Source organism: Monodelphis domestica, chromosome 4, assembly GCF_027887165.1.
Source record: "Monodelphis domestica isolate mMonDom1 chromosome 4, mMonDom1.pri, whole genome shotgun sequence".
In the NCBI taxonomy this organism is placed as follows: Eukaryota; Metazoa; Chordata; class Mammalia; order Didelphimorphia; family Didelphidae; genus Monodelphis; species Monodelphis domestica.
This window is the reverse complement of record NC_077230.1, coordinates 253,192,557-253,210,559: the sequence shown is the minus strand read 5'-3', so window position 1 is coordinate 253,210,559 and position 18,003 is coordinate 253,192,557. Positions and strand designations below refer to the sequence as shown.

Below are 18,003 nucleotides of genomic sequence, written 5' to 3'. Positions count from 1 at the left end.
ATTGCTCAAGTGGATGGAAGATAGGGTGGAGAATGGAGGCACAGTCTGATAAGAAGATGACCAGAATGCAAAATGGTGAGGCAGGCTGGATATAGTGTGTCCTAACCAAAAAAGAATGCATCCTCCTGCAAGGGAGCTAAAATATTTAGTCAGAGGTTGAAGGTGGATTAACAATATGGAATTAAGATGGTCAGAATGTTTTCTTTTTTGTATACTATTGAATTAGGAAATTTGAAAGGATTTTCTTTTTAAAAAAATCTGTTCAAATTTTCAATGCTATTTGATGCACTATAGTAGTTTGAATCTTGACATTCCTGTGGGTTCTTTGAAGTGACAATGAATAGACTTGATTGGTTTGCCTTCTGTATTTCAATTGCTGTGTATGAATTAGGAACATACACTATAGAAGTTTGAATGATGATGATATTTGTTTGGGTTCTAGGTGTTAGTGCATAGACTTGATTGGTTTGCCTTCCTTGTTTCAAAGGTTTCATTAGGTGAGTGATTATGTGATTGCTGTTCTCTCCAAGGATGAAAAAAAGAGAAAATCCATATACAAGAATTATAACTGCAAATGAGATTTATTTAAGAATATTATATATAGCCAACCAAGCAGGGGTGGAGGACTGTCATTCTACAAGTCAACATTGTATTGTACTGTATTGTAGTTTCTGAGATGGCTTCACACATTTTCCTTTTGCATAGGAAAAGTCTGACTTCTACTCTGTGCTGGGGAGACTTCATTTATTTTCTGGAATAATTGTGGTAATTGTTAACAGAGTATAGTATTATGTTACCTCTGCTTCCAGACCTATGATTTGTGATTTGAGCCTTGCAATTAGTTGATTGGGCAAAGGAGGAAAAGAAGGAATGGAGTAGAGTATGACTCATTCCTTGTGTTTTAGGCCGGACCAGACTCAGCCTATCCCCAAAACTATGTTTGATATTGGAATGAAACGAGAAACCTCTAGGTCATTCAGCAGTTAATAAAAGCAGATTTAATTAGTCATAGCAGGAGAGGGATACTGAACAAGGATAGGCATTGAGGACAATATGGTTGATTCAGCTGAATGAAGCTCTTCTGTCTCTAAGTTGCACACCACAGTATACTAGCCAAGCACCAGGGCACACCTGAAGTTCCTCATAACTGTTTTGTACTCAGATGCCCAGAAGGTGATATTAACAAGGTGAGCCAAATTAAGTCCTAAGGATGATTTCAGTACAGCAAAAACTAGCCTTGGAGATAGAGATTAAAACACTATTTTTACTACAACATGAATGATGTCTCATCTATGTCCTCTTATAGACACAGAAGCCTTATTTTTCTGGCCAAAGTTGGGCTCTTCAAAAATATTCCTGAAGAGCCCTTACCAAGAGCAAAGGCATCCATATTTATTTGTAGCTTCTAACTCAAAATTTCCATGCCACCCATAAGCCTCTAAAGCATATAGTGGATGGTCTTGATCTGTGAGATAGATCAGGGAGTAATTTTCTAGGCTTGGTATAGACTCTAATATACTTAACTTTATTAATCTAGATAGTGGATTTTTCTTTCCAAAATGTTTTTTTCTTGTAGTTATTAAAAAACTTCAGAAGTTCTCTATGCAAAATACCATGCAGGTTGGAAGCATAATTTTAGGATATTAATATTCATTTTGGAAGCATGGCAATTCAGAAACCTCTAGTACCAAACCTGACCTTTAAATTGTCTAGAAGTTACCAATTAAGAAAGAAGGTAAAAAACAATTGTAAATCAAGAGTAGCTAACAGAACAAATGAATAAATTTAATTTCTCTGGCAGAGCAATAAATTTGAAATTAAATTATAGCTTTGTACACTAATAAAACAGGTAAATTAAATTTTGCAAAAAATATTTAAGGTGACACAGTAAGGTGCATTTTGTGATATAAGTATAATTCCAGGGATTTCAGAAGGTTCTTAAATTTCTTATTTTGACATTTATGTTCTGGCACTTTGGTGTAACATATTTGGTAAATAAGTATACTTGGTAATTTGAAATCTCTAGTTATTTTAAAGCATGAACTTGGTGACTTTAGATAATAATATTGTTAAATGGGGTCCTACTCTCTGGATTCTGATCTATGGTTTCACATTTCTTACGTTCTTATTGAATATATCTGTTGGAGTAATAGAGAGTGAGGAATTGAATTATTTCTCTCTGTTGTCCTATATCGAACAAATTTCAGTTTCCTGATGTTCTTTCATTTTTTAAATGATCATTCCTATGTTATATACCTCAAAAAGTCAGTAAGGCAATCTCTGAAATGATTTTATGGAATTGAATTTATCCTTAGATTTTAGTATCATTTATATTGAAATTTAAGCATAGTGAGATTAACTGAATACTATAGAAAAACAAATGGATTTTATGAAAATATTTCTTCTGTTATAAGTAGTGGTGACTATAACCTTAATAGGTCAAGGGATAATTTAGTATGTTAAATAATCTTACAATGTCTGAATTTGGACATCTTTAAAAGAAATAAAATAAAGAATTAATGTATCTAAATATCTGTTGGTTCATCTATCTCAAATGCTAACATCTATTTCTTTTTGAAATAAATATAAAGAAAACAAAGACAGTATATCAATTTAAATTTCATATTTAATTGAGCATTATTTGTGATCTAATTATTTTAAAGATGCTTTAAAGTTGTTTAATGAATCTATTACTTTACTTTTCTTCACAAAATTAGATAAGTATTAATGAGAAAGGAAATTATTTTCAATTAATATATAAAGATCATTCAGAATGCACAATTTAATCTTTATTGTTAAGATGGTGATGGTTACTGATTATGAACAAAAATAAGATAATAGTATTTAGGGATTTTAGAAATCTTTTCCTTTCACTTTATAGATTCCTAAATTGAGGCTCAAAGCAGGCATAAATGTGGTATATGTCATGGCCATTCAATCAATCAGTAGCAGAGATCAGATTCTTTGATTCCAGATCCATTATTTCCCCCCCCCCCACTATATCACCCATTTCACTATAATAATAAATAATGTATTCATAGGATGTCTAACATATGACTAGTTTGCCTATAGCACAGAATGTTAGTTTATATAGAATCTAGAGAAAATTTCCAGCTTTTTTATACTGGTAAAATTTACATAACTCTAGTGGATTATCTCAAGGGTCACTGAGTGGTAGGGACATTTTCCACTGCCTCTGAGGCCATATAATTGTCTCTTCCAAGCTCGTGGAGAAAATTAAATTGAAACATAGTATTAGCAGAGAAGTTTATAACAAAACATTTTATGGATAAAGTATATTATAATCATATTTAACATCTCATTTATTCTCATTGTATCTATGTACCATAGGTAAAAGCTGATATTCTCTTAAATTTAGTATCTAGTTATTCATCAAACATCAAATAAGTATCTTAGAGAACAATTCACTTATTCATTATTGAACAACCCAATTAGACTTTTCCCTGGTTGGAGTACACTACTGCTTGCCTTTCAACCATCAACTAGCTGGAAGGTTTTGCTTGTTCAAAGCAGTATAAGTTTAGGTACCCTTTTGTGCTGAGATGCCTACTATGCTGACTTGGCTGTAGGCTGATTTTATAAAGAAGGATGAAGACAAAGAATTAACCTTTAGATTTAGCTTTGTGCAATTGATCTAGTTAACCATAGGGTAAAGATTACAAAGCAGGGAAACTGAGACCAGAGCAGTAGAGATAGACTAGGATATTAGGCTGGGGTGTAGTAACTAGAGGATGAAGGATAGGTTTAGAGAGTATAAGGTAGAAGGGAGATAGGAATTTCAGAATTATGGATCATGAAAATGATGAAGGCAAAGGAAAGTTTGCTTACAATAGAGCAGAAGTTATTGAGAACACAATATAAGGGGATCGCTGAGAAGGAGAGGAATTTGGGAAAAGTAGGGATGAAGTTGATAGAGATAAGAAATTGGAAAATGGTCTCTAGTCACCTTTGAGTTACATACAAACAGAATTTGTTAAGCACCTACTATGTGTGAGGCACTGTGCTTAGTGCCAGAGATACAAAAAGCAAAATTAAAAGTCTGCCTTCAAGGGGCTCACAATCTAAAGAGAAGGATATTTTCTTCTCAACAAACTGGCAACTCTGGATAACCGGCATTCGACAAGGTGGATATTTGCCAGACAAAATAAGGAAGTCATCCTATACAACTACAGCTCCTATCCTCAAGTGTCTCATTAAGACAAAGAGTAACCTGACCTTGTTTTCTCAAACACTAAAGAAGAGAGGTAATTGAATGAGTAAATAATCTTGTGAATCAGGAACCCTTTATAAGAGGCTCAGTATAAGGATCAGGCGCTTGGCTCTCCATCAGTGGTGGTTCTCAGTCCCCAGTGGTACAAGGCATCTTGTGCTTTAGGCTCCCAGAGGCTCTGGACCTTTGAAAAGCAAATCATATGTGTCTTCTCCCACTTAATTGATTAAACATACCGAGTGGAATAAGATCAAGGAAAGTATGCAACAACATTCAGTTAAAGATATCTATCAAGTTTGACAATGATACATTAGTCAGCCTTCTTTGTTTGGTTCTATTCATTAAAGCAATTTCTAATCTTCTTACTTGTATTATTATCCAGGCCACATCTCACCACCATTGCCTACATTTTATCTTGAATGTCTTGGCAAAGTGCCTTGCTGAAATCAATGCTAGTTCATTCCCTTTGAAATTAATTCTCATTTATACATTATATACCTTGAATGTACCTAGTTGTTTGCTTATTGTCTCTTCTCTTTAGAATGTGAGCTCCTTAAAGTATAAGGGGTTATGCTTTTGCCTTTCTCTATATCTTAAGTCCTCAGCACAGTTTGCATCCCCTATCTGTACCAACCTCATAATCTTCCTCCCCAAAGCAGGTAATAAATTCACTTGCATTGTGTAGATTTTTGTGACTTTTTTAATAAAAAGTTTTATAACCATTAGCTTACTTTGAATCCTATATTAACCCTGTGTGTTTGGAAGTCCAAGTATTATTATTTTTTCTTCTCCAGATTAAGAAACTGAAACTCATAGATTTGTTAATGGAGAAGTTAAGTAATGCAGAATCAGAATAAAATAAATTCATTATAGAAAGGGACTTTATTTGACCTTACTCATGCTTGAAAAGGAATTTCTTGTGCTTAAGGAACTTGTATGATGTGTTATAAAACACTAATCTTTGAGATATTTCTAGTTGCAATAAAGGGGATACTGGGGTTGCCTATAGTAAAAAAGGATATACTTGGAGATAGAGATATACCACCAGAGGGTATCTATAGGTCATTACTAGATGGCTAATAGATCAAGATATTTCCTACCCTCCACCCTTCACCTCCTAGTTTTCTACCCATTCCCTCCTGCCTCCCTTCCCTTCTGCCCCCTTTTAATCAGCCACCTTTTTATGTAACTCAAAGGTGAACTGTGAGGTTTAGAAAAGATACTCTTGTTCTCTTTCTCAAGTAAGGAGGTTTATTGGGGAAGATAGGACAGGATGGAGGACAAGGTGAAAAGGATGAGGTTTTCCCTAATCTATACAAAGAATTAGGAGGGTGTTGTAAAATGGCAGTTCAGTCACAACTGTGACACAAGTCTGTCAGGGAGTCACTAGCAGGGACAATTATTTTCTTCTTTCTTCTTTTCCAAACAGCTAGATAATCTCAGCTTGATTAATTCAAGTCCACCACTCTGTCAGAAGCCACAAAGCTCTCTCTCTGCCTAGGTCAGAAGCTAAGAGGGGTCCAGTCACAAGCCTCTCTGCCTCACCCCAAAAGAAAGTCTCTCCTTTCCTCCTCTCTCCAAAACCAAGAGAGAAGATCAGTTTCACTGTGGGGTTAGCTTCCAACTGCCTCTTCCTGGGAACATTCCAAAAGGAATGTTACTTTTGATTGACAGATGAAGTCCTTTTGCTTTGTGTTGCATGTTTGGCTTGCCCTGCAGATTCTCTATTTTACAGATGCCAGTCAGTTAATTAACTAGTATATATTAATAGACTGTTATCTGCCAGGCATAGAACTAAGCCCTAAGGATGCAAAAAAAGGTAAAAAAAATAATCCTTGCTCTTAAGTATCTCACAACCTAATAAAGAAGACAGCATGCAAACATGTATGTACAAGTAAGATATATGGCTAACCTGTGTGTGTGTGTATGTGTGTGTGTGTGGGTAACCTCACAGGTAAGGCCCTGAAATTAAGGAGGATTAGGAAAGTCTTGTAGAAGATAAAACTTTATTTATTTTTAATTTATTTTTATTTTTACCCAATTACATGTAAAAGCAGTTTCCAATATTTTAAAAAGTAAGTTGAGTCTCAAATTCTTTTCTTCCTTCTCACTTACTCCCCTTGAGATGATAAGCAATCTCATATAAATTTTGCATATGCAATCATGTGAAACATTTCCCCATAGTAACCCTTTTGTGGAAGGAAACTGAAATAGAAAAATAAATTAAAGTTTGTTTTGGTCTGGATTCAGACTCACTTCTGTTTTTCTGAAAGTAGAAGGCATTTTTATCATGAATCCTTCAGGATAGTTTTGGATTATTGTATTGTTGAGAATAGCTGTTATTCACAGTGGTTCATTATAAAGCATTATAAAGTATTCTCTTTACTGTACAATGCCCTCCTGTTTTTCTTATTTTATTCTGCTTCAGATCGTGTAAGTCTTTTTGAACTCATCCTGCTTGTCATTTCTTACAGTACACTGATATTCCATTGCAATCATATACTATAACTTATTCAGCCATTCCCCAATTGATGGTTATCCCCTTATTTTCGAAATCTTTGCCTCTTCTAAAAAGAGCTGCTTAAATATGTTTGTACATATAGGTCTTTCACTTTTTGTTTTTTTTTATCTCTTTGGGATACAATGCTAGTAATGGTATTGCTGGGTCAAAGGGTACTGTTTTTTACCCTTTGGGCATAAGTCCAAATTACTCTTCAAAATGACTGAATCTATTCACAATTCCTCTAACAATGCATTCACATCCTACCTTTCTCATAACCTCAACAAGTTTTGTCATTTTCCTTTTCTATCATAATAGCCAATTTGATAGTGTGATGGAGAGAAATGGGCTAAGCCAAGGGATGAAATGCAAAGAAGAAGAGCTCGAGAGAGCAGAGAGATTCCTCCAGACCCAGACCCAGTGGGGGAAGGGAGAGAGTTCTATGGAAGGTTGGAAAAGAGGAGAAGTTGGCCAAAGCTGCCTTCTGGACACTTCTTCAGTGGTCTGGTCACTTCACCACTTGACTTCACTTTTCTCTGGCCAACCTCTCTGAAAGAGGAAGGCTAAAGAAGTGCTTGGTTTTTACCCTCCTTGACCTGGTTGAATTGAAAGAGTCTAGCCCAGTGAAGATCCCAGCTGAATATAAAACTGTTTTCCCTTAGGGGAAGTCAAACTTTACTTTTTTTGAAGGGACTTTGATTTGAAGCCTCCTATCAGAAATAGGGGATTATAGCTTAGAGAAATTCCTTTCCCTCTATTCCTTTTAATTTCCCTATTCCCCTTTCCCAAAAGAGAATAAATTAGACTTTCAACTATAAGAAGTTATTTTTCAACATTTGTAGTAGGAGGGAAGAGTTTAAAATATTCAAAGAAGAAGGTTGGGGAGGGGTGTTAAGCAAAGACTCTATTAGGCTGCCTAGCAGGGAGAACAAGAAGGAAGGTGTGCCTTTGAATTCTGTCCCCTTACCTCAACCTGCTTCCTGGGGTAACATCTATTCAGTCCCCATCTCAACTGATTTCTCAATGCATTTGAGAAATGAGACCTTTATTAGAGAGAATTGTAACATATTGTTTTGTCATTATGGTTACTGTGTATTACTTTCCATCCTATTTACCCCTGTTTAGTTTATGACATCCACCTCTCCCCATTGTCCTCTTTTCTATCAGCTCCAACTCTTTTTGTTATCTCCTTCCCCTTCTGCTTTCCCTACCCAATTGATTGTGTATGTTCTTCCCACATTGAGCTAATTCTGATGAGAGTAAGGTTGACATGCTCTCCTCATCTCCTTCATCTTCTCCATCACTATGAATACTCTTTCATATGCAATAATTTGCCCCATTTTTTCTCTTACCCTCCTCCTTATGCATTCTTCTTTCTCATACCTTATTTTTATTTTATTTTTTATATCATCCTATCATATTGAACTCATACCCTCACCCTTTGTCTATGTGTCCTGACAGAAGGTAAAACTTTAATTGAGACTTTAAGGAAGCCAGGAAAATGAGGTCAGAGGTGAAAAGGTTGAGCATTACAGGTATGGGTAACAATAACCTTGAAAATGTTCATGGTAGGGGATGGAATGAAAGAAATAGCAAGGAGGACAATATCGCAATACCTGGGGGAAGTAAGGTATAACGAGATTGGAAAAGGGGAGGTTATAAAGGGCTTTAAAAGTAATAGGGCCTGTCTGGAGTTTCTTGAATACTGGTGTAATATTGTCAGACTTGCATTTTAAGAAGATCATTTTGACTCTTGAGTGGGAAGAGTTTAGAGTGGGGAGATGTTTTTGGCAAGGAGATAAACTAATAGATTATTGTAATATTCTAGGTGTGAGGTGATGAGGGTCTGAAGCAGGGTGGTTGAAATGTGAGAGGATTAAAGGAGATGTTATAGGAAAGATATTCTGAAGAGAGAAATAACAGGACTGGAGAACTGATTTCATATGGGGGATAAGAGAGTGATGAGTTGAGGATGACACCTAGGATATAAACCTGGCTAACTCGGAGGATAGTGGTCCACTTGACAATAATCAGGAAATTAGGAAGAGAGGAGGGTTTACAGGAAAATATAATTCAGTTTTGTACATATTGAATTTAATAAGCCTCTGCCTTAGAGGAAGCCAGGTGACTCAGTGGATAGAGCTCTGGGCTTGGAATTAGGAAGGTATTGTTCAGTTATTTCATTTTTTTTTCTGATTTTTTGTGACCATTTGGAGTTTTCTTGACAAAGCCCGTAGTGTTTTGCTATTTCCTATTCCAAGCTCATTTTGCCCAGAGTCACACAGCTAGTAAGTGTCTGAGGCCAGATTTGAACTTGGGAATCTGAGATTTCCTGACTCTAGACGTGGCACTCTCCACTGAGCTATCTAGCTGTCAGGAAGTCAAAAAGATCTGAGTTCAAAGCTAGCCCCAGATACTCACTAGCTGCATGATGCTGGACAAATCACTTAACTTCTGTTTGCCTTAAGCCACTGGACAAGGAAATGGCAAACCACTCCAGTATCTTTGTTAAGAAAACCCCATACAGGATCATGAAGGGTCAGACATGACTGAACAACTGAACAAAAGCAATGACATCAAAGTAGAAGAGGATCCAGTTCTTTGCTAATAGAAAAAGAGCTGCTCTGAATTTGTTTGTATATGTGGGCCCTTAAAAAAAATATTGACCTCTTTGAGTTCCTTATAGGGAATATAGAGGGAACTAATTCTTCATATTATTTGACTACTCTTAACTATTGGGGAATAGTTTTTGGTCTTATACATTTGTTTTATTTCCCTATAAATCATAGCTATCAGACCTCCCTCTGGGTTTTTTTCATGCAAATATTTTTTTTTTCTTATCTTAAATGTATTAATTTTGATTGTGCAGATGTATTTCATTTTCATTTAACTGAAATTAAATATTTTATCTTTTGTGATCTTTTATCCTGTTTGTTTATGAATTCTCAGAGCCATGAGAAGTATTTAATCTATTTTTTGTGTTATCAATATAAATATTTAGATCTCTATTGTGAATTTATTATGGTATATAACATAAGACTGTAATGTTAGCCTAATTTCTTATAAACAATTTTCTAGTTTTCTTGGCAACTTTTGTCAAATATAGGTATATTAAACACTGATTTATTGAGTTTAGTTTTTTACTTTAGTTTTCTAGTCTCCTTAGTGGATCTAATTTTCTATTTTTTTAAACAAGTATTAAATAGTTTTCCTCTTTATTTCTTTGAGGGTTATTTTCTAATTGTATCTTCCTTGGAAAATTGATTTCTAATACTTGGTTTATTTTGAATCTATTTTGAATGGAACTTCCATTTCTAATTAGGTTTTGTTACTGCTTTATATAGAATTTCTCTAGAATGACTGAATAGAAATTATGTTTAATTTCATATGTTTATTTTGTAAACTTCTACTTTACTCAATATATTGCTAATTCCCTAGCATTTTCTAAGTAAATCATCTTTTCATCAGCATGTAAGAATAATTTTGACTATGTTTGATTATGTTCATGTCTTGATTTCCTTCTCATGTTATTGTTTTAGTTAGCATTTCTAGGATTGTGTCAAATAATAGTAGGAAATAGTGTAACCTCACTTTAGTATTCACTGGAAAATCTTCTAGTGTTTCTCTTTTGCAAATACATCTAGTTTTTGGCTTTAGATAGATTTTATTTGTTAAATAGGAAAAAAAAGATCCTTTGTGGCTTGTTTAATAAGATTTTTAAATGAATATTGTACTTGGGTAAAGACATTTTATGTATTTATTGATATAGTGATATGTTTTTGGTTAGTTTTTTATTGTGATTAATTTTTGTGATCCTTTATGATGATGACCTGTCCTTGTATCACTAATAAATCCAATTTGATAAGAATGATTTTTTTAAAAGTTGTGGTTGTTGCTTTGTCAGGACTTTATTGAAAATTTTACAATGGATATCAATTTTGGCAGTGTTTTTAAAAAAACTAGCTTTTAATTTTTGTTTATCAGTTCTTTTTGTTTCCAATTTATCTGTTTTTCCTCTAATTTTTAAGATTTTTTGCCTTTTGTGCTGTTTTACAACATGGTTAAATATATAATAACACTGATTATAAATGATTAACTTTATTTAATGATCAATATATGTTGTTAGGTAAGTAAAAATTTAAACTATAGGCACATTTTACCACTGTAGATTAAAGTAATAGCTGCCATATTAAAAATATGAAGCCTTTTAATTTCACTGCACTGATGTTTGGATTATTTCATATAAAGATAGCAGAAAGTTGTTTACATTTGGTAATCCAGGTGTGGGCTTAGTCAGCATTTCAGAAACCTGGTGTACCTACCATATTAAATAAAGATCTTTTAACTATTCTCTCATTAAACAAAGAGCTTGTAAAGTTTTTTTTTTCCACCTGAGATCAGTTAACTCAGAACATGGAACAGTTAATTACCTGAAGGAAAACTGATTTTGTAGCTCCAAAGAATGTTTCTCAGAAACGTAGATCCTTTTCTTACCAAGTCTCCACTAAACGACCTTTAAAATTTTGTTTTTAAACATTTTCTTGCCTTCAAAAAGTAGAGACCAGGAAAGCAAATAACTGAGTAGATTTGGGAAATCAAATAATTCAGAGCACAGAGCCAGAGAATGTTAGAGATTTGGTGGAATTTTTAAGAATTGTTGTAGAATAAAATCCATGTACTGCTTGGAAGGTCACCTTGCTCAGAGTTTTTGTTAGACAGCTAGTAGGGCAACAGAAAGTTCTGTAACTTCATTATTTCTCTGTGTAAGTAATCTCTAGTAACCTTAAATGGGAACTTTATATCCATCTGTAGAAACTTCTAAATGTAAAACTATATCCCTGGTTAAAAACTGTAAAACTCACAAATTAAAAGTTGCAAATGTATAGATTCAAAATATAAATTGACTTTATCCTCAAATTGATATGCAGGTTTTAACTCTCCACAGGTAACTGAAAGTGAGTGGTAGCCCAAATTAAGATTTTTTTCCCCCTAGTTACTTCAGACAGAGTAAGGTTTTCCAGTGAGAAAAGAAAAAAAATTTAAAAATTTTCAAATCAAGTACAAAAGTAAGCAGGAAGACTCAAGACACTGGCAATACTCCTTAGGAGAGAAATATTTGCCATGTGAATGAATTTAAAAGAAAAATGATCTGCCTTAGTGGTTTTTTAAAAAATCTCTGTGTAATGTGTACCCAGTTCAGGAAGAATGCTAAGCAGCTTTTAATTTAGTTTATGATGATTTTAGAAGTGTTTTTCTATTCACTGCTTATTGCTTTAGAAAGCAAAATCTGTCCAAAATGGTTTATTAGTGGAACTAAATGATCTCATGTTAACTCCTTTTTCTTCTGACAATCAGTCAGCAAACTTTTATAAAGTACTTATGTGTTTGGCATTGTCCTAAGTTCTTAGGCTACAATGAAAAATATTTTAAATTCATTTGCTGTAGGAAGGTTTCTTTGGACACACTTCCATGTAAAACAAGGTAATATACCCCTGAGAGAGAGTTAAGTATTGTAAAATACTGAATAAAGGATCAGAAGACCTCAGCTTTTAATCAAAAGATCTGGCTTCACTACTTCCTAGTGCTTCACTCCTGAGTAGTGCCCTGTTTTCCTATTGATGAGATAGGCAAAATAAGATCTGCCCTATTTACCTCATATTGTTGGTAAACTCAAGATTGTGAGTATTAAATGAGTTGATGCTATGAAAATACGTAAATTATTCAGTATCATTCTCTTTTAGATTATCAGGTAAGGAAGTCATTTCCTAAAGTGTCCCCACTCTACTTCATCAACATAAAAAAATCTATAATGTTACTTGTTTCCATATGAATTTATTTGCTTACCTATTAATCAGTAATGTAACAGTCTGTTTAAGAATCTATTCAGAATTAGAACTTGTTTGGGAATGGGGTTTGAACACCAATTGGAAATGAATTAGAGAATCCTATAGAATTTACTCTTCAAATATGTAGTAAGCAAGCTCCTGCTATATACTGTGGTTATTATAAACTCTGGAGATAATACAGAGAATATATAAGTTGGAATGGACCTTAAGGGTCATTATCATGACTTTTTTTTCAGTATACCAATGTGGTTTAATAATAAATAGTCATCAAAGGTAACTAAACAATAAGAAACTTTGTCTAAAAATTAAATATATTTAATTAAATGAAAGCTTTTTCTATATCAACTAACTTCATATGATAATAAAATAACAATAATTAGCATTAATACATCACTTTAAAGTTTGCAGAGCAATTTTTACATATAACCTCATTTTATATTGATAAAAATTCTCTAACACTTCTGCAATTAATTAGGTCTGTTTTAATTTCTATAAAGAGTACTTTAGAGTTAATCATTTAACTCCCATATATGTCTTAGTAAATGGATTTTCAAATGTTTTATACATTTAATAATTATTTTAAAAGGAATTTCTTCTAACTGGGTTTTATTGGTTATATGTAGAGATGCTGATGATTTACTTAGATTTACTTTATCTCTTATAATGTGGCTGAAATTATTGTTTTAATTATTGTTTTAGTTTATTATAGTTCTCTATGTATGCTATCTTCACCTTCAAAAAAACAGAACCAGATTTTTCCATGTCTTGTTGCTACAGTCAACATTTCTAGAACTATATTGAGACAACAGATATCCTTGCTTCATGTCTGATTTTATTTGAAAATCCTCTCTTTTATTCCCATCATATATAATGATAATTTTTGGTTTTAAACATATAGTTTACCATGTTAAGAAAATGTTCATTTATTCCCATATTTAGTGAGTTTAAGATAAATGAGTGTAGTCTTTTGTCAAAAACTTTTTATGCATTCAATCATATTATTTTGTAGTTCTTATTAATATAATCAAATATACTTATTGTTTTCCAGATATTAAAACTATTTTATAATTCCATCTTGGTCATAGTGTTTAATCTTCATGATGAAAGTTGTAGCCTTTATGCTAATATTCTATTTGAAAATCAATTTTTATTAGGAATATTGAACTCTAATGGTCTTTCAATTTTGACTCTACATGGCTTAGGTATGAAGAGTATTGAGTAGGATTCCTCCATTTGATGCTTTGCAAATAGCTTGCATAATTTTTAAATTCAATTTTCTTTGAAAGTTTGATAGAACTACTTGTAAATTCATTCATCTGGTCTGTTTTCCCCCTACTATGTGAGATTTTTATAACTTGTTCAGTTTTTTTTTTTTTGAGATTAAGTTCTTTACTTTTTTTGTTCTCTTCGTTTGAGAATTTTACATTTTTGTATTTATCCATTTCATTTGTTTCCCCTTTTATTGGAATATGGTAAAATAATATACTATACTCAAGCAGAGTGCCTGGCACATAGGAGATGTTTAACAAATGTTTATTAATTGATTTGTTCTATATTATTTATCACTTTTGATACCAGCAATTTACTTTTCTCATATTGTAAAAAAATCATATTAACTAATGATTTATCTATTTTCTTTTTAATCTGACTTCTACTTCTATTTATTAATCTAGTTTTTAAACTTTAATTTTATTAATCCTCTTAGGTTTTTAATATTTTTGTATTCATTAATTTTAAGTAGGTTTTCTATATTTTTAAAGATTTGTATTTAAACTGTTGATCGGTCTTCCACCCCCCCCCCCCTTTTTGTGGAGGGAAGTTTTAATAGAGTCAAGAATTTTTCCTTAAGGACTGCTTTATCTGCATCTCAAAAACTTTGGCATGTTGTCTTATTGCTGTCATTGATAACATCGTCTTTCATATGTATGCATTGTCCTTTGACCCACCAATTTTTCAATATTACATTATTTTATCTCAAGTTAATTTTAATTTCTTCAGCAACCTTTTAAAAATAAAATTCTTATTGTATTGGGGTGGTAAATTATATGTTAATTAGCTCTGCTTTTATGAATTTGTATGGCCAGTTTTTCTAAATGTTTCATCCACAATTAAGAAATATATATTCCTTTCTATTTTCATTATGCAATAATAAGTGATATATCATATTTAACTATCATAACTATCATAAATTCCATTCTTATACAACACTTAGACAAAATAGATTTGTCTAGCCTTGAAATGAGAATATTGTAGTGTTCCTCACTCCACTATTATAATTTTCCTGTTTTTTCACCCTGTAATTCATTTAGCTTTTCTTTTAAACATTTTGGTGGCATGTTCTTTATTACATAAATATTAAGTATTGAGATTAAACTCAATGTCTATAAGTACCTTTCAGCAAATAAAGTTTTTTTGCTTTCCTCTTTTAAATTAACCATTTTTTGTTGTTTTTGCTTTGTGAAGTCATGATTGCTACCCTTGCTTTTTGAGTTTAGCTGAAACATATTAGATTTTGATCCAGTCCCTTCTTGTAACTAATGTGAACCTGTGTTTCAAGTGTACATCTTATGTACATAAAATATTGTTTGCTTTTTCTTTCTAATCCATTCTACTCTCTTCTTAAGAGGATTAATGAAAGGTAGATTTTTAATTGAGTGAACCAAGATACTTTTAATTATAACTGCTCCATTAAACACTATTCCCATGAATAAAAAAATTACTGCCAAAAATTGTAATAGTAATTTAATTTTAATGTTACTTTTGAACAACTTATCAATGCTCTTGAGGTTTTCAATATTTTTGGCCAAGAATAATAGTATTATCTCTCAAATATAACCTTAGAAATACAAACCTGAAATTGTGAGGTAATCTTTGCTTTTAAGTTCTCATTGATATGTTTATCTATCTTCATTAAGTTTTTTCTTACAAAAAATAAGTTCTCTCTATCCTAATGCATAATTTTAAAGCCTAAACATCTTTTTTTAACTACAGGGAAAGTGGAAACCTTCACTTTAAGGGAAAATGAGATGTGTTCTTTAGCCAGACACTCTATATTCATCTGAAAACATATAGTGCCTATTTTGGAAACAGAACCCAGACTATATAAGGACACATGATATTGATGAGAATATTCAACTATCTAAATATCTACTTAAACTCCCTTTCTGATAAAAGTAGAATACTTGATACATTTTTCATTTTCTTTAATAATTTTGTTCTTCAAAATATGGCAGAAATCATATGCCTTCTATAAAAGATGAGTAGTTCCACCATGCTTTCTGATTTGGACATCTCTGAAGTATTCTGCTTAGCATCTAGCCCCACAATTTAGGAAATATTGAAAGGTGAAACACATGCAATGAGTGACCAGGATGTTTAAAGGATTGAGATGGATTGGAGAATTTATTCAGTGAGGATCTATTGAAAAAATAGGTAATAGCCTTCATAAGAAAAGTATTATAGAAATCAGAGAAATATCAGTAGCTTCAAATATTTAAAGGACTGCTAACAGAAGATAATTAGAATTGTTTTGGTTGTTCTCAGAGGATAGAATTGGGAACAGTGTGTTGAATTTATAGAGCCAGAGATTAGGCTTTCTTAAAAGATAAACTTTCTCCAAATTAGAGCTGTCCAGAAGAAAATTGAATACCCTAAGGAGTAATAGCTCCCCTTAATTGGAGGTGAGGTCTTCAAGCAGAATTTGGATGACTGTTTATTGAGAATATTGTAATGGGGATTATTGGTTAGGTCTCACTAGAGGGTTTCTGTCCCTATAATTCTATTAATTGTCTGTACTGGAAAGTCAATCTGATTATCATATTAATGGATGAATTGAATACATTAATTATATTACTTAGGTTATATTATGTAAATACTCCTGTTCCTTATGTTAAATACAAGTTCTTTAAGTTTTTATCCTTTTGAATGGACTTTTCCAGAGCTAAGTCTCCTTATCCATTGTCACTGGGTTAAGTTTATTCTTTTTTTTTTCTTAATGAAGACCTATCTAAATATTCAATGCTTACATTGACAATAGAGTATAGTTTGAAGTCAAAGTACTTAATAAGTGAACTGCATGTTTAAAGAAGAGACTTCTATAAATGTCACAGATTTTTGAAAAAAGCTTGATTATTGTGTGATTATTCATTTTAGGCTGATCAGCTGATGTTTGCTTTACATTTTGTTCGAGGAATGCATCCTGAACTTTTCCAAGAAAATGTAAGTTGAGCCATGAAGGGGAAGCTTCAGCATTATAAAATAGAAATTTTAAAATGCTTAAATTTATGGTTAGATTCAAGATTGAATATTAATGTAGAATTCTTTACTAAATAATATAAGAGCAGAAGATATTAATTTAAAATATAATCACTTTTATAATTCAGGAAAAGAAATATGATGAAATGTACACTTCATACTTAATTTTGTCTAAATAATTGTCCCTTTATTTCTAAAATAATATATAGTAGATTAAGAACAGTATTTAAAGCCATTTTCAAAATTAAAGTTTTATGTATTACATCATTATTCCTATATGAAGCATGAAAAGGTATAATATCTTTGGAATCATTCTGCTAAGTTGGGAAATTAGGCTGATTTACAATACAAAAGTAAGGAAAGGATGCTGTCTGGTTTACTGATGTTACTAGGAACCTTTGTTAACCATTCATCTCACCCAATAGATTTGCACATTTTGCTTCCCTAGGAATGGGATACATTTACTGGAGTGATTGTTGGAGACATGTTACGGAAGGCAGTAAGTTAAATCACTGTTTTATAAATTTAAAAGTGGTAAAGGAAGAAAAAGCTTGTAGGTCTTCTTCTTGAAATACAATTTTATTAAAATTAAACTAGGGCTAAAATAATAAGTAGTGAAAATTTAATACGAATAATTTATTGTCTTTTAATCTTGATTTACATTCCCAGGTTTTTTTCTGGAAAGCTATACTGAGTTTTCCTATAAACAGGTTAGAAGAGAGTCTCAGCCCATATATCTATGGATAAAGTTGTGTGTAGTAGCTAATAGGAATTTTGTATTTATTTAATGAAATTAAGTAAGATTTCTCCATATTTTAGAGGCAAAAATAAAAATGCACTTTTTATGGAACATTTTCTCAACAGGGTTTGGAGTGGGAAGGTTGAGGAAAAGGAAAAGATTTCACCTTTAGTTCTGTCAGCTTCATCTTTGGACTAACTTTGGGAAGTGATTAGTGATTCCCAAGCATTTAGCATCCAAAGAGAGAATAAGGAGAAAAGAGAATGGAAGTTTCTATTTGTAGTAGCAGATAGGATAGGATATTTCCCATAGCTAAGCTACCTGGGTGGAGGGTTATTCTGGAATGGTCTCTGTTATGTTTCAGTTGAGAATTTCATTAATATGTGCTTGTTGGCTATTTCTTAATTCCATAGCTAAATTGTTCTGAAATTTC

General features: G+C 32.4%; 1 protein-coding gene across 2 annotated transcripts in view; it reads left to right on the top strand.

Annotated features, from left to right (window-relative positions):
- Positions 1-18,003, top strand: part of DYNC2H1 (dynein cytoplasmic 2 heavy chain 1) — a 453,597-nt gene that overhangs the window by 213,646 nt on the left and 221,948 nt on the right. For both annotated transcript variants that reach the window (XM_056794452.1, XM_016433898.2), the window contains exons 71-72: positions 16,730-16,795; positions 17,280-17,330. In XM_056794452.1, coding sequence (XP_056650430.1) covers positions 16,730-16,795; positions 17,280-17,330 — 117 coding nt within the window. The remainder of the gene's footprint in view (positions 1-16,729; positions 16,796-17,279; positions 17,331-18,003) is intronic.